This window comes from Heliangelus exortis, chromosome 19, assembly GCF_036169615.1.
Source record: "Heliangelus exortis chromosome 19, bHelExo1.hap1, whole genome shotgun sequence".
NCBI lineage: Eukaryota > Metazoa > Chordata > Aves > Apodiformes > Trochilidae > Heliangelus > Heliangelus exortis.
Window position 1 is genome coordinate 11,976,222 of NC_092440.1, and position 21,032 is coordinate 11,997,253.

A 21,032-nucleotide genomic window follows, 5' to 3' on the forward strand; every position below is an offset into this window, starting at 1 on the left:
GTCTGGGTATATTTCTCATTAGAAATAACATCATCTGAAGAACTTCTATTGATTTCTTTTCTTTTTTTTTTTAATCTCCGAATCATGAACATGAACAACATATTTCTATGACGTTCCCTTTAACTAGAATTCTCAGGCTTTATTTTTATATTATTGATCTTTTTGACGTGAATTGCTTTTTGGCCTCGGGAGAACAGTGGGAGCTGCAGGAAAGGAGGTTGGGATGGGGCTGTGCCCCTCTGGGAGGAGGTTGTGCATGGGTGTGGTGGGGCTGTGCACACCTACGATGGGTTTGTGCAGGTGTGAGATGGGTCTGTGCACGTGGGATGGGGTTGTGCAGGTGTGAGATGGGGTTGTGCACACGTATGATGGGTCTGTGCACGTGGGATGGGGTTGTGCACACGTATGATGCGTCTGTGCACGTGGGATGGGGTTGTGCACCTGTCTGGGCACACAGACGATGGGTTTGTGCACATGTGAGAGGGGTCTGTACATGTGTGATGGGGTTGTGCACACGTATGATGGGTCTGTGCATGTGGGATGGGGTTGTGCATGTCTGGGCACACAGATGATGGGCTTGTGCACGTGTGAGATGTGTCTGTGCACGTGGGATGGGGTTGTGCATGTGTCTGGGCACACAGATGATGGGTTCATGCAGTTGTGAGATGGGTCTGTGCATGTGGGATGGGGTTGTGCACACATATGATGGGTCTGCACGTGGGATGGGGTTGTGCACACATATGATGGGTCTGTGCACGTGGGATGGGGTTGTGCATGTATGATGGGTCTGTACACATGAGATGGGGTTGTGCACATGTCTGGGCACAGATGATGGGTTTGTGCACACGTGGGATGTGTTGGTGCATGTGGGATGGGTCTGTACACATATGATGGGTTTCTGTATGGGTGTGATGGGGTTGTGTGTGTGTGCAATGGGTCTGGGCACACGTGGGATGGGTTTGTGCACATGTAGGATGGTGTTGTGCATGTATGTGATGAGTCTGCACACGTGGGATGGGTCTGTGCATGTGTGTGATGGGTTTGTTCCTCTGAGATGGGGCTGTGGGTGGGTGATGGGGCTGTGGGTGGGTGATGGGTCTGGGGGTGGGTGATGGGGCTGTGGGTGGGTGATGGGTCTGGGGGTGGGTGATGGGGCTGTGAGTGGGTGATGGGTCTGGGGGTGGGTGATGGGGCTGTGGGTGGGTGATGGGTCTGGGGGTGGGTGATGGGGCTGGGGGTGGGTGATGGGGCTGTGAGTGGGTGATGGGGCTGGGGGTGGGTGATGGGGCTGTGAGTGGGTGATGGGGCTGTGAGTGGGTGATGGGGCTGTGAGTGGGTGATGGGGCTGGGGGTGGGTGATGGGGCTGTGAGTGGGTGATGGGGCTGGGGGGTGGGTGCCAGGGGCTTGTCCACATGCAGTGGGTCTGTGGGTGTGTGATAAATCTCTTCACATCTCTGAAGGGTTTAAGGAGCTGGTTGGACAGGGGGCACCACGAAGGCAGCAAAAGACCCTGGGGCCACACAGGGGCTCCCCAGCACATAGGGGACCAGCCCCCATCTCTGGGAGCAGCAGCTCCCTCCCAGGCTCTCCCTCCCTGCTCTCCCCGACTTCTTTATACATCAGCAAAAAAACCCCACAACAACAACAAAAACCTGAGGAAAATAGCAAAGGCTTGAATGAATATTTTTTTTTTCATCAGTTTTCTTCAACATTTGGGGTCTCTGCTGCTGCTTTCTCCCCTGACAGCTGTTCCTCTCCGCTGAAAAAGAGCTCATTTGTGGTTTACTGCCACCAGTATTTAGATGGAAATAACCCACTACTTATCCTGCACTTGATCTCATGGCTGGAAGAATAAACTCCCCACCAGTGGGATGCAAATCCTCTGCCTTTGGAGAGGGGATGCTCAGACGGGGCCGTCGGTCCTCGCCGCTCTGCCGGGAGGAGGGACCGAGTGTGCCGGGGGAGTTTTGCCATTTTGCCAGTCAATTATAATAATATTTCTGCTTCCAAATGTTTTAAAAAGTTGGCTTCGGAAGGTATAATCATGGCAGAGAGGCCAGGCTGACAATAGTAATTAATTAGGCTATTACGCATTCTACGGTGATAATTGCTTTGCTGGAAAGTCACCAGCCATGAAAGGGACCCGGCGTGTAAATGTAATTCATCACCCAACAGCAGAGATCCCGTGCTGCTGCTGGGCCTCACCTTGAGCCCAACAATGCTGCCAGGGAGGGGTGGGAGAGAAATTAATAATAAATAATTAATAACACATAACCCAGAGGCAGAGCTCGGCGCGGGCGTTGGGGGTTTGGCCGTGGCCGGTGGGCTCTGTAGGGACAGGGGGAGTGAGGATGCTCCCATCCCCACCCCATTGGGCTTGGGTGGTTTGTGGGGACATTCATCTCCCCCGTTTTCAGGGTTTTTTCCCAACAAAAGTCTGAGTTTCAGGGCTGGTGAGGGTGTTTGGTGAGTGTTAATTAAGCTTGATGTGAGGAACAAGAGCGGTTTGGGGAGCTGGGGTGAGCTGTGCCCTGTGCTGATCCAGCAGGAATCACCCCTGGCATTTGGGTGAATTATCCCCATCTGGAAAAGGTCGCTGAAAATTTTAAATATCTTCTTTTTTCTTTTTTTTTCTTTTTCCTGACATTTCCTTGAAGTTTAGTGGCACTGGGGAAGAGCAGAGCTGATGCTTGCTCACCATCCTGCCCATTGGCTGTGCTGGTGATGCTCTGGCACCCAAATGGGCTGAAACATGCCAGCCCTGAACCAGAACCTGGGAGCCAGGGCAGGAGCCAGGGCTGCTGAAATGCTCCCCAAATGGCTTCTTTGATAAAAAGGTCCCCAGATGCCTCCTCAACAGCAAACTGCTGCTCCTATGCCTCCAGTTAAGATGCTGGTGATAGTTAATCAAAATTAAATTAAGGTTGGACTTGATGATCTCTGAGGTCCCTTCCAACCCAGACAATTCTATGATTCTATGATTCTCTAATGGGTGTGAAGATGCTTCATGTGCCTCCCCTGGGATGGGGCTAGAGGTGGGGGAACACCTGGACCCCTTCATGAGCCATGAGGGAACCTGCATCCATCCCTGCTGAGGCCATGGCTGGTGGCCCTGGAGAGGTGAGGTCCATGGGACCATGGTGTGGAGATGCCGTGGGCTCCTTCCCACCCCAGAGCCTCAATGTTCCTGCTGGGAGGGGATGTTCGGATCTCCATCAGGATTGATGAAGAGAGGAGGTGTCAGATCTTCTCCTTGAAAAGCCTTTTGTCTCTATGATGTGACTTCAGGAATGAAATCCATCAGGAACAGCTCGATATGGAGGTCTGAGCGCTGGGGAGGTGATGGAGGACACCTCAGGGCTGGCTCTTTGCACTGCACCCTTTGGTTGACACCACCTCAGGGGAGGTGAAGCTCTTCAGAGCTCCAGCAGGGCTGCAGAATCCAAAGGGTGTGGGAAGCAGGGGGGGGGTCACTCCGGGTGGACACCAGGGACGACCCCAACACCACCACATCTCTGTGTCCTCAGGGACCCCTCAGCAGGGCTCCTCGTGCCACCACTCACCAGCTGCCTCCCCCCTCCTTCCCCCGCTTTACTCTTCTGCTTTTAAAGCCCCCTGAAGCCAAGCTTTTTTTTGCAGAAGGCTGAAGAAAAGCCCCCAGATTCCTCCTCTGCTGGCAGCACGGTGCCGAGGAAGCGGGTTTGTGTACCAGGGGCTATAAAAAGCCTGGTTTATACAGTTCTGAACAATAGAAAAATGATCTTTGTGCTCCAGTGCCTGCCAGCTTGCAAAGGCGAAGGCGTTTTGCTCAGGTAGCTGCTGGATTACAAATGAGGGGGTTTGCTTTGGGTTTGACTGATAAAAAATCACAACCCAGGCTGGCGGGGCCAACCCGGGGCTTGGCTGGCACCAAAAAGGGAGAAGATGTTCTGGTGTGAGAGCTGAAGTTTGGGTTTCATTTGGTAATTAGCCCCTCGGTGTCTTAAGAGTGGTTTAATTAACCTGTTGTTGGGAATAGTGTGAGGAGCCAGGCTGAGAGAGTTGGGGGTGTTCAGCCTGGAGAAGGGAAGATTTCAATGGGGAGACCTTAGAGCATCTTCCAGTGCCTGAAGGGCTCCAGGAAAGCTGGGGAGGGACTCTGGACAAGGGTCTGGAGGGATGGGATGAGGGGAAATGGTTTTAAGCTGAAAGAGGAGTGATTCAGGTCAGACATTTGGAAGCAATTCTTTGGTTTGAGGATGCTGCTGGCCCAGGATGCCCAGAGAAGCTGTGGCTGCCCCATCCCTGGAAGTGTTGAATTCCAGGCTGGATGGGGCTTGGAGCAACCTGGGCTGGTGGGAGGTGTCCCTGCCCATGGCAGGGATTTGGAACTAAATGATCTTGAAGGTCCCTTCCTACCCAAAGCATCCCATGACAGATCTGCCAGCCCTGAATGCTGGGTGACCATCTCTCCCTCTACCACCAGTTGGCACAGGTGCCCAGTTTAGATCAAACTGGTCATTTTCTGGCTGGGAACGGGTCACCTCCATCCCTGGCTCCTGTGGCAGAGACACAGAGATCCATGTGTCCCATGGACACCCCATCCCATCCTTTGCAGGGGTTAGCAAGGGGATCTTCAGCAAACAGAACCCTCTGGAACCCGGTGGGCAGCGGCCTTGAAAACTTCCAGGGGTAAATGCTTGCTCCTCATCAATGCTGGGTGGCAAATTAATGTGGGGCTGGGTTATTAACAATGTAGTGTGTCCTCTCCCTGCCACCCAGCCAGCCTGAGGGCCACCAACCCCCCCAGGGGTGACAGGGACACCGCATCTCGGCACCAGCATCGCTGCACAGCTGGGAGCTGAGCCCAGCAAGCAGAACAACAGGCAGGCTGCTTGATTTCTTATTTAAACGCTGACATTAAATGATAATTTTCATTTACTCAGAGCACATCAATGATTTAGGGTGATGTGCCACGGCAGCAGGTTTAGCCACGGGCAGCAGAGCCTTCCTGGGGTGGGGTAGGGTGGGGTGGGGACACCCAAGTGCCTGGCATGGGTGGCACCGGTTCTGGTGGCCCAGCAGACCTGGTTCCTTCCCCCCCACGCACCCCCAGGCCCATCTCTCACCCTTTTTTTTCCATCTCCCTGCAGGTGATTGCACTTAGTAAGAGAAGCAAAGAGGCAGAGACGGCGTTCCTCAGCGTTTACAAGCAATTAATTGAAGCTCCAGGTAAGCAACACAGCAGTGGTGACCTGGCTGCCTAACGGGTGACATGGCAGTGCCAAGAGGATCTCTGGCATCCCATGGCATCCCATGGCATCCCTTGGCATCCCTTGGCATCCCCTGGTGCTCTGGAAATACTTGCAGAATAAGCTTTTGCCATCGCTGGGTTTCAGCCCCTGAGCCAAATGCATCTTGACATTAGGAAAGGGATGGGCTTGCTCAGCCCCTGTCCCCACACCCTGGCTGTCCCCACACCCTGGCTGTCCCCAGGTGTCTTTTGGATGGGGAATTCACCAAAAAGTCAGAGCTGCCAGCTCCTGACCCCCCGTGTGCCCCACTCCCTCTTGCTGCTGAACATCTTAGGAGGGGGAAACTGAGGCACGGGGCAGCCCTGAGCCCCTGAGCTCCTGTTTGCAGAGCTAGGGCTGGGTGAGGGGCCAGGACTCCCCCTCCTGCTGCCCCCCCAGCTCCAACCCTGGGCTCTGCCACGCTCTGAGTGGGGTTTTGGCTGTGCCAGGGCTGGAGCATCCACCAGCACAAGGCCGGGGAGCTGTGTTGGGCTGAAGCTGCTCAGAAGGGCTCCTGCAGGGCCACTAATTCATTTTCCAGACATTTAGGAATAACAAAATGTTTTAATGATTTCTTAGGGGAAATGGGGAGACATATTTTTGTCTTCATTAAATTTTCTCCCGTGCCACAAGAGCCAAACATCAGCTCAGTATCCAGAGTTATCTTCCCTCCCTGTGCTCCTCCTCACACCCATCTACACAGATGCACACCCCAAAATTGGGCCTTCCACCTCCTCCTCCTCCCCTCCCAGCCCTCTTGCAGCATCCACCCCTCACTCCCCTCTCCCCAAATCCTCCTGGGTTTGTCCCCATGGGTTACGTGTCCGTGTGTCCCTTGACAGGCAAACTCTTTGTGTGACACTTTTACAAGCACCACATAAGTCCTGATTCAACAATTTTTTATTTTTTTTTTTTGCTTTGAATGGCTGCTGTCAACACAAATCTCTGGCAGAGACTGTAACAGAGCCTGATTGCTCAGCAAGTATTTTGATAAGTGAGCTGGTGTGTGTCTGTAATTACGGGAGAAAACCGTAAATCTTTGGGATATTGTTCACACAGATGTGGCGGGAAGGGAAGGGGGGAAGCAGTAAAATGTGTTAAAAGCATAATTAATGTCATTGTTGGTGGGGATGATTTGATTTAAGGCTGACTCTGACTGGTGGAGGGAATCGTGGGGCGCCGGTGGCTGCCTCTGAGCAGGTTGGGATGGGGGGTGAGAGGGGGTCCTGCCCTGGTGGGAGAGGAGATGGTACCATGGGTGGGCTCTGGAGGTGCTGTGGATGCACATGGATGCACATGGATGTCCACGGATGCAGATAGATGTACATGGATGCAGATGGATGTACTTGGATGCACCATGGATGCACATGGATGCCCGTTGGCTGTACATGGATGCAGTGTGGTTGCACGTGGGGTGTGCATGGATCCATGGGGATGTGCATGGATGCACCAGAGGTGCACCACAGATCCCCTGTGGGTGCCCTGAGCTCCTCTTGGAGCTGGGCAGCAGAATGGAGCAATTGTCACCCTTCAGCCCCCACCACAGAGACCTCCAGCAAAGGGTGAGGGATGACTCCCCAGGGACACGGGTGCTCCCTGGAGCTCTGTGTGCTCAGGAGAAGGTGCTGAGCACCCAGGACCCCTCCTGCCCTATCCCACCAGCACATGGGTGCCTCGAGCTGCTCTGCTGGCCAAGCAGTGTTGTGGGGTGTCTGGGAGAGGGTCCACCAGCAGCACAGATCCCTTCCAGCACAGGGAAAAGCCCCTGGTCCTGCTGGGGCTGGGGGGGAGATCAGGAGGGACCCCTGCCCACATCCCTGTCCCTGCTGCAGCATTGCTGGTGCTACTAAAGGACAGGCAATAACGCCAGCTAGTGGCAGCACTGGTTAGATGTATTTATTTTTATATTTATATATTATCTTATGATGTTTAATAAGCATCTGAGATATTCCTTCCAACCCAAAGCATTCCATGATCCTGTGATATCTTCTGTTGGTTTTGTATATATAAAATTATTGGGTCTGTATATATAAAATTATTGGGTTTGTATATATAAAATAGATGCTCAGCCATAGTGGGGGAGAGTATGGAGTGATGGATAAGCAGGCCTGGGCTTATCTGCAGTAGGGCCTTGGTGGCACGTGTGTCACCATGACCCTGCTGTGCCATCCATGGGTGGGCAATGCCAGGGGTGCCACGGGCAGATGCAGTGCCCCAGGGTCCTGTTTTGCCACGTGCCTCTCTCGTGTCACCCATCACCCAGCCATGAGCCACCCCAGTGGTGTCAGCACTATCTCCTCTCCCCTGCCCCTGGGGACTGTCCCCTGCATCACGAGCAGTGTCCCCAAGCCCTCCCATGTGGCTCTGGGTGTGACAACACAGGGTGCCCACGGTGCCTTGGTGTGGCTGCTCGGTTTCCAGCATCTCCTCTCTCCAGCCTTGCACCACGAGGGTGTGTTCATGGTGGTGCCAGCGTGGCATGAGCTTGGGGTGAGCTTGGGCAAGCTGAGGGTAAGTTTGGGGCAAGCGTGGGCTGAGCTTGGGCAAGCTTGGTGCCCACATGCTGAGAAGCTGGCACGAGGTTGGTGCAAGTTTTGGGTGAGCTTGGAGTGAGAAAGGGATAAGCACGATCTGAGGTTGGTGCCCAGCCCTGTGGTGCATCCAAAACCCTGGTGCATGGTGGTGGAGCTGAGGATGCTGCTTTCCCAGCATTTAATTGGCAGGATGGATTCATCCAGCTGGGGTGTTTGGCACCAGTGCTGCCCTGGGATGTGGAGCTGGAGCACTCCTGGCTCTTTTTTGGTGAGCTTCACTCCCACCACTTCATCCCGGGATGTCAGCTCTGAGCAGGGAGCTGGGGGATCACCCCAGCAGCAGGGCTGGAGCTCCCAGGAGGGAAAAAGTTGACCCCAGGGAAATTCCTGGAGTTTTATCCGTCGGGCCGGTTCCTCCTGTGTTATTCCTGGTGGTGGAGGGGAGAGGAGCTGCCGGCAGGGATCAGACAGGGCCTGTCCTGGTGTTTATCCCTGAGGAGGTGGCTGGCACGGAGCCTCCCACCAACACCCCCGGGGGCTGGGGGAGCGTGGGGAGATGCCTGGCTCCCCTAGGCCCTGAGTTGGGAGGCCTGGAGCATGGGGTTTAATTAACCATGTCGTTATCTCAGCTCAGTTATGGGTGTAATTAATGGCTGTGAGAGCATCCAGTTTGGTTTGGGACCGTGACACCCTTCCTGCACCCTTGGGTGGGGAATTGGCCTGAAGGATGCCAAGCCCTGACATGTCACGAGCTGAAGGATGCTCTGAGCAGCCCTGGGGGACCCCAGCTGGAGCTGTGTCACCAAGTTGGTGCCAAAGGTGGCAATGGTGCCACCAAGGCTCAGCACCCACCTCCAGCTGGGTCCCAACAGCCGAGCTCCGGGCACAAACCTTTTCTCCCAGCCTGTCTGTGGGGTCTCTGTGATGTCCAGCAGCAGGAGGAGGGGTTGTTCCCTCTGGAGAAGGACACACCAGGTGCTTTTGTCCATTCTGTGGGTGCTGTGGTGGGGCCCTGCACACCCTGGCAGTGATGCTGTGGGGTGGGAGGGTCAGGGGGATGCCCAGGCCCCACCTCATGGGATGTGGCTCTTGTCTGGAACATCCATTCTGGGCACACACAGTGAGGCTCCCAGCCCAAACCCTGTGCCCTTTGGGCAGGTTCCTCCCAAGGCACCCAGTGCCCAGTTGGGCTGTGCAGACCACCTGGAATCCCACAGAACAGCCACGTTGGTGCCTTCACCCTGCACCTTTGCCATCTCAGAAGGGACTTGCTGAGCAGGAGCCCTGCTCTGTGTCCCATTCCAAGCAGGGTCAGACACTTATTTTCATTTTTTTTCCATCCCTGTTATTATTTTTCCCCCCCTGGATGCTTGCCACATGGCCCAGCTGTACAGTAGCACACCCAGCTCCACCCCACTTCCCTGTTTGTCTAACTTTTTGACCCTGGAGAATTCATATCTATTTTTTTTTCCTTTTCTTTAAAAAAAAAAAAAAATTAAAAAAAAAAAAATCAACCTCAAACCTACATTAACCTGCCTCAATAGGAGGCATTTCCTTGAACTTATTAAAAAATCCAGACTTGTAAATTAATTTGTTCGTGTTGTACAATGGCGGTGCAGATGGACTCATTAGCATGCACACAACAAATAATTATAGATGAATTTTTAGCTGGCCTGCTTAATGGGCTTGCTGGGTTAATTATGTCAATGTATAATTACATCAGCCCTGGGAGACATAATGGCACACCCTGCTGAGCAGACACCAGCTAATGATGGTGTAATGCTGACAGAGGGAAGACGGACGGCTCGGAGCACACCTGCTTACCTCGGCACAAACCCAGGGCCATTGTCTGCTCCCAAACGGGGCCACCGGGGCTGGGGGGGCCACCAGGGCTGGGGGGGCCACCAGCTTGCTCGCTGAGGTGACAGGACACACTGCTGGGGCTGAGCATGGAGTGGGTGTTCCTGTCCCCCCGGCACGCCAACACCTGTGGGGATGGCGAGACTGAGCGGTGTCCCCGTGGCTGCTGGCTCCACATGGCACCCAGCACCCCATGGCATCCACCATCCCATGGCACTCAGCACCCCATGGCATCCACCACCCCATGGCATCCACCACCCCATGGCATCCACCACCCCATGGCACCCAGCACCCCATGGCACGCAGCACCCCATGGCATCCACCACCCCATGGCATCCACCATCCCATGGCATCCGCTATCCCATGGCACCCACCATCCCATGGCACCCACCATCCCATGGCACCCACCACCCAATGTCATCCACCACCTCATGGCACACACCACCCCATGGCATCCACCACCCCATGGCACCCACCATCCCATGGCATCCACCACCCCATGGCATCCACCACACCATGGCACCCACCCCAACGGCACCCACCACCCAATGTCATCCACCACCTCATGGCACACACCACCCCATGGCACCCACCACCCCATGGCACCCACTGTCCCATGGCACACACCACCCCATGGGATCCCACCACACCATGGCATCCACTATCCTATGGCATCCACCACCCCATGGCATCCACCACACCATGGCACCCACCCCAATGGCACCCACCACCCAATATCATCCACCACCTCATGGCACACACCACCCCATGGCATACACCACCCCATGACACCCACTATCCCATGGCACACACCACCCCATGGCACACACCACCCCATGGCACCCAGCACACCATGGCATCCACCATCCCATGGCACACACCACCCCATGGCACCCACCACCCAATGGCACCCACCACCCCATGGCACACACTACCCTATGGCACCCACCACCCCATGGCACCCAGCACCCCATCCAGCTCTGCTTTTAAGCAGGATGCCAAGGGTGGTTGCCCTGGGGTGGTGGTGAGGGAGGTGGTGGCGAATCCCCCAGGGGGGAGGTACAAGGGGCCATGATGGGTGTCCCTGGCCCTCACCACCCCCTCCATGTCCCACAGACCCCGCTGCCCGGAGCCTGGAGGACCGTCTGCAGCAGCTCCAACGCCTCGAGCCCGAACCCACCCCCCTGAAGGACCTGGGCCGCCCTTGGAAGAAACACCCTGAGCTTTTCCTCACCAAAGGTACCCCCCGGCACTGCCCACCCCGTCGGATGAGGGTGGCAGTGACCGTCCCCAGCCGGGGCACCTCTGAGCATCCCTGGGATACTACGGGTCTCAGGGCCAGGACCTGTCCCCTGGCCTGCGGTCCCCTGCTGCCACCGCCGCTGTCCCCAGCGTGGCCGTGTGGGACGTGTCCCCCCGCAGAGCGCAGAGAGGGGACCTCGCCGGCGGTCGGGCTCGTGGCAGCGGCCGAGCTCCCCGGCACCGAGGGCAAAGCACCGTGTGCCGAAACGTTGCTGCAGAGAAATGAGGCTGAAAAGCAAAAGTACGTGAGTGGCGGGGAGGGGGCTTCACCCCCCACCTCTGGGGTGGGTTTTGGGTGGTTTTCAGGGGGACCCATGACTCTATCCCTGCTTTTGCACCTGGGTGTCTTCTCTGTCCTTCCCTCTCCTCCTTCCCTTTTTGCTGAGCAGCCACGTCCTGCCCACAAACCTGATGCGTGGGTTTGGGTGCTGCCAGCATCCATCTGTCCACACATTCCCTAAAACCCCATGTTTTTTGGGGAGGTCCCTCCCGCCGTTCCCTTGTGCCATCTCCCTGGCACATGGCTTTGCTTGGACAACTGGCTTAAATCCAGGTGGGGGGGATGAACCTCATTAAATGGCTTTTTAATTTGGAGGCTCCCGCCTCGCCCGGTGCCTTCATTGTTATTCCTTAACACTCTGCACTGGGAAACAAATGAGGAATCTTTAAACCCTAAATTGCAGATCTCTGGGAGTAAGTTCCTGGCAAGTGCAGGCTATAAATAATGCAGAATAACTTTGCCCTGATTGCTTCCCCTCCCTCTAATTAATGACAGGCAGGGGTGGGCTGCCACCCCCTGCCCCCTGGAGAGGTTTCAGCTATGGGGATCGGGACCATTTTCCACCCAAAATGAATTTTGTACACCTGGGGTGATAAACCCTTTAAACTCAGGGGTGACGTGGCTTGAACACATCCCACTATGTCTTTCCCTGGCCTCACCAAACGATGGGGTCCAGGAGGGCATGCAGTGAAGGCTGGGAGTGGGTGGGCATGGCCACAGGGTCACCAGCACCCATGGGTGATGCCCATCTCTGGCAGGGGGCTGCAGGAAGCACAGGTCACTTTGGCTGCACGGCTGGGAGAGGCAGAGGAGAAGATCAAAGTACTCCACACAGGTAGGAGAGCCAGGAGAGGGGACATCAGCCACGGGAGGATGGGGTGGGGGTTTGACACCCGTGGCTCATCCTCCTCTGCCTCTTCCAGCACTGAAAGCCACCCAGACAGAGCTGCTGGAGCTGCGGTGTAAATACGACGAGGAAGCAGCATCCAAGTAAGTCCCTGGGGATGCCTGGTGGTGGCCAGAGGTTTTTGGCATGCCTGAGGCTGTGCCAAGCCACCTACTGCAGCACCACGACATCCCCATGGGACTGCAGAGTGGCTTGAGGAGCTGAGATACATCCCAAGTCATGGGTGGTCCCAAGTCAGGATCCCTGGCTGGCAGTGGAGGGTTGTGTCCCTGTCCCCACGCTGGCTGACACCTCTTGCTTTCTCATCACAGGGCAGATGAAGTAGCCATGATCATGACAAACCTCGAAAAAGCCAACCAGGTGAGCCACGAGGTGACTTTCCAGCCAGCACAGGGCACAGAGCCTGCTCCCCTTCCACCACAGCACCATGAGCATCCCCATGGCCTGAATGTCCATCCCCAAAAATGGTACAGGATGACCCAGCTTCAGGACAGGGAAGCCCTACACTGGGGGGCTCTTTTTTCCTTCACTCTGTGGGACCCCCAGCCCCATTTCTGGGGGTCTCTGGTGTGTTTGGGCTTCTACCAGGCTCTGTTTGGGCTGTTGGAGCCAGCGTTTGTCACCTCCAGCCACTCCTGGGTGTTTTAGGGCACGACCCACAGCAGCCTGGTGTTGGTTTCTGATGTAATTAGGTCTGGTTCTAATTCCTGTTCATTAGTTACATTTAATTCTGCAAATGTAGGTACAAATAAATGCGCATGGATAATAAAAGAGGCTTAAAGAGCAATTTGCATGTAAATACAGCCTTTTGGGTGGAAGAAAAGCAGTGTCCTGGAGCTGGGCTGCGGCTGGTGCCTGGGGATCAGGACCAGGAGCAGTGTTAGAAGCCAAAATAGGTGGAGAGTGATGGTGGTGGGAGCAGGATGCTCAGAGAAGTGTGGGTCAGCGTGGATCCCAGAGTCCATCTCTGCCCAGGGTGGGGTGGGATGAGGCAGAGGTGCCCCAGCCTGATGTCCTTTCTGCTCTCTTGCAGCGAGCGGAGGCGGCGCAGAGGGAAGTGGAGAGCCTGCGGGAGCAGCTGGCAGCAGTCAACAGCTCCCTTCGCCTGGCCTGCTGCTCCCCCCCAGGCACTGCCGGGGTGAGGACACCCCTCAGGGACACCAGAACCTCCTCTGTCACAGCCAAGAGCATCCCATTGCCCTTGGGAGCACCCCGTAGCATCCATGAGCACCACACCATAGCTATGAGCAGCCCGTAGCAGGCAGGAGCACCCTGTTGTCCTTTGGGAGCACCCCATCCCAGCCATGGGATCCAGGAGCACCATGTTCAGGAGTATCCCACTGCACTTAGGAGCACCCTGTTGCATTGAGAAGCACCTTTTTATGTTTAGGAGCATTCCATCGTGTTTGGCAACAAAATGCTCATGACCGAGGCATGGGGGTGGTAGGGTTGGCCATGCCCTACCTGCAACCCCAAGCCCCTGTGAGGAGGGAGCACCCAGCAGATATGTCCAGGAGACCTTCAAGGGCAGAGGAGAGGTCTGTCCTGCCCACAGCAGTGTCACCCCAGGTCCCCATCCCCCAGGGCTCACCTGCTCCCTGTGGGGACGTGTTTGACGGGGAGGGTGGTCTGTGTCTACCTGCCAGGTGTCTGGGAGCTGATGGTGTCCCCTCTCCCGGCAGGACAAAGTGAACTATTCCATGTGCTCAGGGTCGAGGCTAGAGGCAGCTCTGGCTGCCAAGGACCGGGAGATCCTGAGGCTCCTGAAGGATGTGCAGCACCTCCAGAGCTCACTGCAGGAGCTGGAGGAATCCTCTGCCAACCAGATCGCTGAGCTGGAGGGGCAGCTGGCTGCCAAGAACGAAGCCATCGAGGTGTGCCACGGGGAACTTGAGGCTGGACGGGGAGGGGGGGACATGGGTCTGGCCATGCCAGGAACTCGTTACATGGATTCCCCTCCTCTGCTCCACAGAAGCTGGAGGAGAAGCTGCAGGCACAGGCGGACTATGAGGAGATCAAAACCGAGCTGAGGTACGAGCTAGGCCGGCGTCCGTGCCGGTGACTTCAGGTGTCACATCGGGTGGCTCGATGGAAAGCAATGGCCTCCGAGTCACCCCCCTTGTCTCCCCCCCAGCATCCTGAAGGCAATGAAGGTGGCCTCCACGGGCTGCAGCCTTCCCCAGGCAAGTGCCATGGCACCCACCGACACGCTGGCCAGGCTGGGCTGTGCGTGCCGGCCCGGCCACCGGCGCCTCCGCCGCCATTTCCCATCTGGGCTTGGCTCCTTGCAGAGCATATCGAAGGCAGAGGAGGCCCTGCTGCTGGGGAAGGAGGCTTTCTACCCCTCACAGAAGTACCTGCTGGAGAAGCCCAACCTCCTGGCCAGTGCAGGTAGGGTCCTCGTGTCGTGTAACATCCTTGATCCCACCAGGAGGATCCCTGGGAACGTCCCTGGGTTGTGTGATGGCTGTGGGAAGGAGCCAGGGGCTAGCAGTTGGGCAGGGGGTTGGGGAGATGCTGGAAGGCAGCTGGGGAAACTGAGAAAGGAGATGCTTCAGTGAAGGGTATGGAGGAGGAAAGATGGTCAGAGGGCTGGAGCACCTCAGGTCTGGAGACATGATGTGGGAGTTTGCGTTCTTAAGCTTGGAGAAGAGAAGGCTCTGGACCTTAGAGCACCTTTCAGTCCCTGAGGGGGCTCCAGGAAAGCTGGGGAGGCACTTTAGACAAGGGAATGGCTTTAAACTAGAAGAGGGAAGATTTAGGTGAGATATTAGGAGGAAATTCTTTGGTGTGAGGGTGCTGAGCCCCTGGCCCAGGTTTCCCAGAGAAGCTGTGGCTGCCCCATCCTTGGCAGTGCCTCAGGCCAGGCTGGATGGGGCTTGGAGCAACCTGGGCTGTGGGAGGTGTCCCTGCCCATGGCAGGGGAGTGGAATGAGGTGGTCTTAAGGTCCCTTCACACTCAAACCAGTCAGGGATTCTATGGTTCTATGAAGGCTGCTGGCCGGGGGGACTCCAGTGCGTCTCCCTCTTTCTCGTTCATCTCTAGAGGAGGATCACTCTGAAGATGAGGCGGGGAAGGATTCACTGGCCATGGAGCAGCCATACCCATCCCCCCAGCACGCCCCAGCGGATGAGCCCACCTCCCCTGCACCCCTGCCTGGCCCCGGCATGGCCCCTGATGCCCCCCGCCCTTTCTCACTATCCCCCTTCCCAGGGGGCGAACGGCTTTCGGGGGACCCCAAGCCCCCCCACCTCCATCCACCTGCCTACAAGAGTGAGCCCGCTGGTGGGGGGGGCCCATCCTTGCCCTCCACCTTCTTCGGGGCCAAAAGCAGCACCGGACCCCCGGCCACCGTGCCAGCCCCCAGCCCGCCCAGCGAGCCCTCCGAGGGCAGCAGTGCTGAGGAGGAGCAGCTGGACACGGCCGAAATCGCCTTCCAGGTGAAGGAGCAGCTGCTGAAGCACAACATCGGGCAGAGGGTGTTCGGGCACTACGTGCTGGGGCTGTCCCAGGGCTCCGTCAGCGAGATCCTGGCCCGGCCCAAACCCTGGCGCAAGTTGACGGTGAAGGGGAAGGAGCCGTTCATCAAGATGAAGCAGTTCCTCTCCGACGAGCAGAACGTGCTGGCCCTGAGGACTATCCAGGTGCGCCAGAGAGGTGAGTGGTCGGGGTGGTCTTGGTTGCCAAATCCTGGCCTGAGCCCCAGCGGGGATGCCCCTGGTGCCTTGGCAAGGTGGGCAGCGGTGCCAGGCGGAGTCACCGGGGGCACTCGGGGATTGAAGCCTCGTGGTTCCCCTCCTCAGATGGAGCCTGGCTTTCTGCAGCCCAGAAACACAACTGTGTCCTGGGTTGTGTCAAAAGAAATATGACCAGCAGGACGAGGGAGGTGATTCTGCCCCTCTACTCCTCTCTGGTGAGACACACACCCCCATCCCCACCCCAAACTGCTGTGTCCAGTTCTGGGGTTCCCCAACACCAGAAGGACAGAGAGCTGTTGGAATGAGTCCAGAGGAGGTCACAGAGATGGTCAGAGGGCTGGAGCACCTCTGCTTTGGAGCCAGGCTGAGTCGGGGTTCTGAACAAGCCTGGAGAAGAGGAGGCTGTAGGGAGACCTTAGAGCACCTTCCAGTGCCCGAAGGGGCTCCAGGAAAGCTGGGGAGTGACTTTGGACAAGGGTCTGGAGGGATGGGACAAAGGGGAATGGCTTTAAACTGGAAGAGGAGAGATTTAGGTGAGATATTAGGAGGAAATTCTTTGGTGTGAGGGTGCTGAGCCCCTGGCCCAGGTTGCCCAGAGAAGCTGTGGCTGCCCCATCCCTGGCAGTGTCTCAGGCCAGGTTGGATGGGGCTTGGAGCAACCTGGGCTGTGGGAGGTGTCCCTGACCATGGCAGGGATTTGGAACTAAATGATCTTGAAGGTCCCTTCCAACCCAAACCCGACTGGGATTCTATGAAATGGTATCAATTAACAACAACCCCTCATGGAAGCTGCATCCCCAGATGTACTTTGCTCATTTATTCTGACAAGTGCCATTTAATTATTCATCAGGCTGTTCCATGGCGTATGAATCAATGTGCTGGGGAATATTTCTGTACAATAATGAAGTCTTAATGCTTCAGGACCCCGGCACGGTGATGGTGACGCCGTGAAATGGTAACAGGGATGGTAGCTTCTGGCCCTGTCTTGGTGGTGGTCACTCGTTTCCCCACAGTGGCACAGGGGGGATATAGTGATGCTGGTCCATACATCTGCTGGTGCATCAGCCCAAAAGGCTCTGGAGCTGATCCAGCATTAACTCTTTAGGAGGTGCCAGGGATGTGGGTCATAGTGGTCTCCATGCCCACGTCTCCTTGTGCACTGGTGAGGAGCAGGTGCCCTTGGATGGGACGAGCAAGGTGCCAGGAGATGCCATGCCAGAGACAAGAGCTGGCAGCACGAGCTACCAGGACTCACAGTGCTAGCGACTAATGGGGAGTGACATTTTTCTTAAACCCAGCATCCCTAAAAATAGCTGAACACGAAGAGCAGTAAATACTTCCTGACATACAAACAGAGCTTGTAAAACCAGCACCAGTGACAGAGCTCTTATCCTACCCCTTTGATCAGGTAGCATCACACCACGGATCAGGACACCGGAGACCGGCTCTGACGACGCCATCAAAAGCATCCTGGAGCAGGCAAAGAAGGAGATTGAGTCACAGAAGGGAGGTAGGTGCTGGCATGGGAGTTACCAAGCCCCAGCTGTGCCCCCGTGGGAGCTGGGTGGCTGGGTTTGGGTCTCAGGGCACGCTCAAACACCCACAAAATTGATGGTGTCCCCCACAAGAATCTCTGTCTCCCCTAGGAAACATCAGCCATCCTCTAGGCTGATTTATCCTCTGGATCTCATCCAGCATTAAGCCTTGAGGAGGCCATGGTGCCAGGGATGGGGGCTGTGGTCCCCGTGCCCACATCTCCCTGTGCACTGATGAGGAGCCACCTCTGGGCAGGGTGGCACTGGGTACCCAGCATCATGCCAACCCCATGGCTGGGCCAAAGGGGGATTTATTTGGCTTTACTCCTGTTGAGGTTTGGGGTACAGTTGGAGGAAGTGCTGCTAAATGCTTGTAGGGATGGGAGAGTCTCCATGCAGCAGTATTTGTACCTGGGCTTTTAGAAACTTTGGGTGTAGCCTTTCCTCCCCCTGCCCCAAATCAGATGATTAAATGAGGATGCATGATCCATCTGGCAGGAGGAATCATTAAAGCAGCTGCGCTCGCAGTCAATTACAAGAAATGAAATACATTAAAGCAGGTAGTCTGCTGAGAAAGCAGAATCCCAGAGAATTAAATTAGACAGGAACAGTGGAAAAACAGACAGGGAAAACAAACATGTTTGTCTATTGGCATCGTTGGTAATGGGATTTATTTAGCCATCATCAAAAAAAGAAGCTCACTTGGAGCTGGGGGTGTCACAGCTTTTGCTTCATGGGTGCTGCTGGTCCTTCTGATCTGCACCCACTTGGTGAAGAGCACTCCAAACCATACTGGGACAAAAATCCCTTTTCTCTGTCATTTTGAGCTACGGCCACGTAGTGGTAAAACGGTGTGTGCTGCTCCTTCGGGCTCCCCACCCCCCTTCTGGTTTTTTTTTTCAGGGGAACCCAAAACACCTTCAGCATCACAGGCAGTGGCCAACGGGGCAGGTGGCAGCAGCTCAGAGGAGGCCATCAAGAGCATCCTGGAGCAGGCACGGCGGGAGATGCAGGCGCAGCAGCAGGCGCTGCTGGAGATGGAGTCGGGGGGCAGCGGGCGCCCCGGGGACACCCCCCCCGCCGAGCGCTCCACGTTGGCCACCGTCAGCCAGAACATCGTCCCCACCTACGTCAAGCAGGAGGAGGGAAGTGGGTCCAGCCCTGGCCCCCCCCAGACGCCCCTGGCTGTCCTCTCGCCCGCTGCCTTCGTCCAGAGCATCATCCGGAAGGTGAAGTCGGAGATCGGGGACGCCGGCTCCTACTTTGACCAGCACTGGGCATCGGAGCGGAGCCTGCTCAGCCGACCCTACACCTCCGTCTCCCCTTCCCTCTCCTCCTCCTCCTCGAGCTACTCCAGCATGGCCAACGGCCGGGGCTGGCCACGGGGTGAGCCTGGTGAGAGTGGTGCTAACGAGGATGAGTTGACACCAGTGGACGATGAGCCCCAGCGGGTGACGGAGATGAAGGCGGAGGGAGCGGGCACGGAGCCCGGGCCGGGTGGTCGCCTCTCCTACTACCCCGCCTATGTGCCACGGACCCTGAAGCCCACTGTGCCACCACTGACACCAGAGCAGTACGAGATGTACATGTACAGGGAGGTGGACACGCTGGAACTGACCCGTCAGGTCAAGGAGAAGTTGGCCAAGAATGGCATCTGCCAAAGGATCTTTGGAGAGAAGGTACCAGCCTGTTCAAGGGGGGTCTGGTGTCTCCTCTGCTCCACGACGCAGAGCTCAGGGCTCATCAGTGGCCTCTGCCAGCTCCTGCCAGGGTCCCCGCTCTCCCTTGGAGGATGCCAAGTCCTCAGGGTCTGTCCCAACCCCGAGCAGTCTCCCAACGGCCAACACCAACTGGTTAGTGGCACTTCCCACTAGGAACACCCTGTGCCCTCTGCAGAGCACTGTGGGGACCATTCTCCCAATCTATTAGGGCACCCCAGGGGGATCCAACCACCATCCCAACACCCATGGCTGAGGCCGAGGGGTTTGGCCATGCTGTGGGGCTGTGAGTGTGGCAGCAGCCTGCTTCTCCTCCCTCAGCCTGGGGAGGGAGGGCAGGCAGCAGCCCAGTGACACCTGCGTGGTACCTAGGTGCTGGGACTGTCCCAGGGCAGCGTCAGTGACATGTTGTCACGGCCCAAACCATGGAGCAAGCTGACACAGAAGGGACGAGAGCCCTTCATCCGCATGCAGCTCTGGTTGACCGACCAGTTGGGCCAAGGCATCAGCCAGCAGCCAACCCCCTCTCAGGGTAAGTGCCACCACCATCCCTGCTGTCCCCATGTGCCATTGATGTCCCCAGCACTTCTGCATCTGCCCCATGCATCCTCCCCTTATCCCAGCACCCCCATCCTGGGAGGTCCCCTTCACTCCCCTCTCCTCTGCTGCATACAGCTCATTTGAACGTTTTACTTTGTCACTTAGACAATTTAGGGCTGTTGTACAGATCCTCAAAGGTTATTTTGGGGTTTGAAAGCCATCTAGTTAAATTTTAAAAAGTAACCACAAAAAAACAAAATCCTTGGCTTTGTGCCTGGCATAAAGAAACCACTGGGGTTTTATATTAGTGGCATTTTCTCTAATTATTCCACCAGCTCCTCCTGCTTTGCCATAAGTGCTGGAAAGCCATGGCTGGTGTCCCTCCCCTTTGGAGGCCAGTGGCCCGGGCACCCCCAAAATGGCCTTCATGCTCCCTCTCTGTCCCCAGTGCTGTCCCCTGCCACTGTCCCCACTGACCCCTGTCCTCCTGCAGCCAGCCCCGTGGAGCCCCAGCCGTCCCCCTCACCACCCCCCAGCCCTGCTGAGCAGGAGAAGGGCTGCCAGGAGCCCCTCACCCTGGCCTTGGAGAGCAGCAAGGAGAACCAGCAGCCTGAGAGCCGGTCCACGCCTGCGTTGGGTGGGAAGAGCTACCCCAACAGCCAGGGGCCCGTGGGCATCCAGGAGATCGTGGCCATGTCCCCTGAGTTGGACACCTACTCCATCACCAAGAAGGTCAAGGAGGTCTTGACAGACAACAATTTAGGTGCGGAGCTTCTCCCCACCCTGGTTTTCGGGAGCTGCTGGTGAGGCCATGTGGATGCATCACCCCAGTAGCTGCAGACACACACCCCCCTCCCCATTTTGCTGTGGGTGCTTGGGGGGATCCCGGGAGGATCATTCAGACATTGGAATGGGCTGCCCAGGGAAGTAGTGGATTCTCTGCCCCTGGAGATATTTAAAAAGAGACTGGATGTGACTCTTAGTGCCATGGGCTGGGAACTGCAGTGATAGTGGATCAAGGGTTGGACTTGATGATCTCGGAGGTCCCTTCCAACCCCGCCAATTCTATGATTCTATGATGCGGGCTGAGAAGTGGGGTGCACCTGCTCTGTGGGGGGGACTGTAGCACCTGTCCCATTGCTCTGCCCCAGCTCTAACCACCTCTGCTTCTCCTCCGCCAGGCCAGCGGCTGTTTGGGGAGAGCATCCTGGGCCTGACGCAGGGCTCGGTGTCCGATCTCCTCTCCAGGCCCAAGCCGTGGCACAAGCTGAGCCTGAAGGGGAGGGAGCCCTTCGTCCGCATGCAGCTCTGGCTCAACGACCCCCACAACGTAGAGAAGCTGCGTGACATGAAGAAGCTGGAGAAGAAAGGTGAGGGTCAAGC

The 21,032-nt window shown here is 56.6% G+C and overlaps 1 protein-coding gene across 9 annotated transcripts in view; it reads left to right on the forward strand.

Annotated features, from left to right (window-relative positions):
* CUX2 (cut like homeobox 2) overlaps window positions 1–21,032 on the forward strand; it is a 69,661-nt gene that overhangs the window by 44,640 nt on the left and 3,989 nt on the right. For 4 of the 9 annotated variants that reach the window (XM_071762776.1, XM_071762774.1, XM_071762778.1 and 1 more), the window contains 17 exons: window positions 5,134–5,212; window positions 10,785–10,907; window positions 11,091–11,211; window positions 12,009–12,085; window positions 12,174–12,240; window positions 12,469–12,517; window positions 13,191–13,295; window positions 13,840–14,031; window positions 14,130–14,188; window positions 14,292–14,548; window positions 15,204–15,815; window positions 17,265–17,366; window positions 18,295–19,070; window positions 19,152–19,244; window positions 19,482–19,641; window positions 20,143–20,412; window positions 20,831–21,019. In XM_071762776.1, the coding sequence (XP_071618877.1) occupies window positions 5,134–5,212; window positions 10,785–10,907; window positions 11,091–11,211; window positions 12,009–12,085; window positions 12,174–12,240; window positions 12,469–12,517; window positions 13,191–13,295; window positions 13,840–14,031; window positions 14,130–14,188; window positions 14,292–14,548; window positions 15,204–15,815; window positions 17,265–17,366; window positions 18,295–19,070; window positions 19,152–19,244; window positions 19,482–19,641; window positions 20,143–20,412; window positions 20,831–21,019 (3,331 nt within the window). Of the gene's footprint in view, window positions 1–3,640; window positions 3,814–5,133; window positions 5,213–10,784; window positions 10,908–11,090; window positions 11,212–12,008; window positions 12,086–12,173; window positions 12,241–12,468; window positions 12,518–13,190; window positions 13,296–13,839; window positions 14,032–14,129; window positions 14,189–14,291; window positions 14,549–15,203; window positions 15,816–17,264; window positions 17,367–18,294; window positions 19,071–19,151; window positions 19,245–19,481; window positions 19,642–20,142; window positions 20,413–20,830; window positions 21,020–21,032 lie in introns of all 9 variants that reach the window. The other 5 variants (XM_071762775.1, XM_071762773.1, XM_071762782.1 and 2 more) reach the window with 4 other exon arrangements.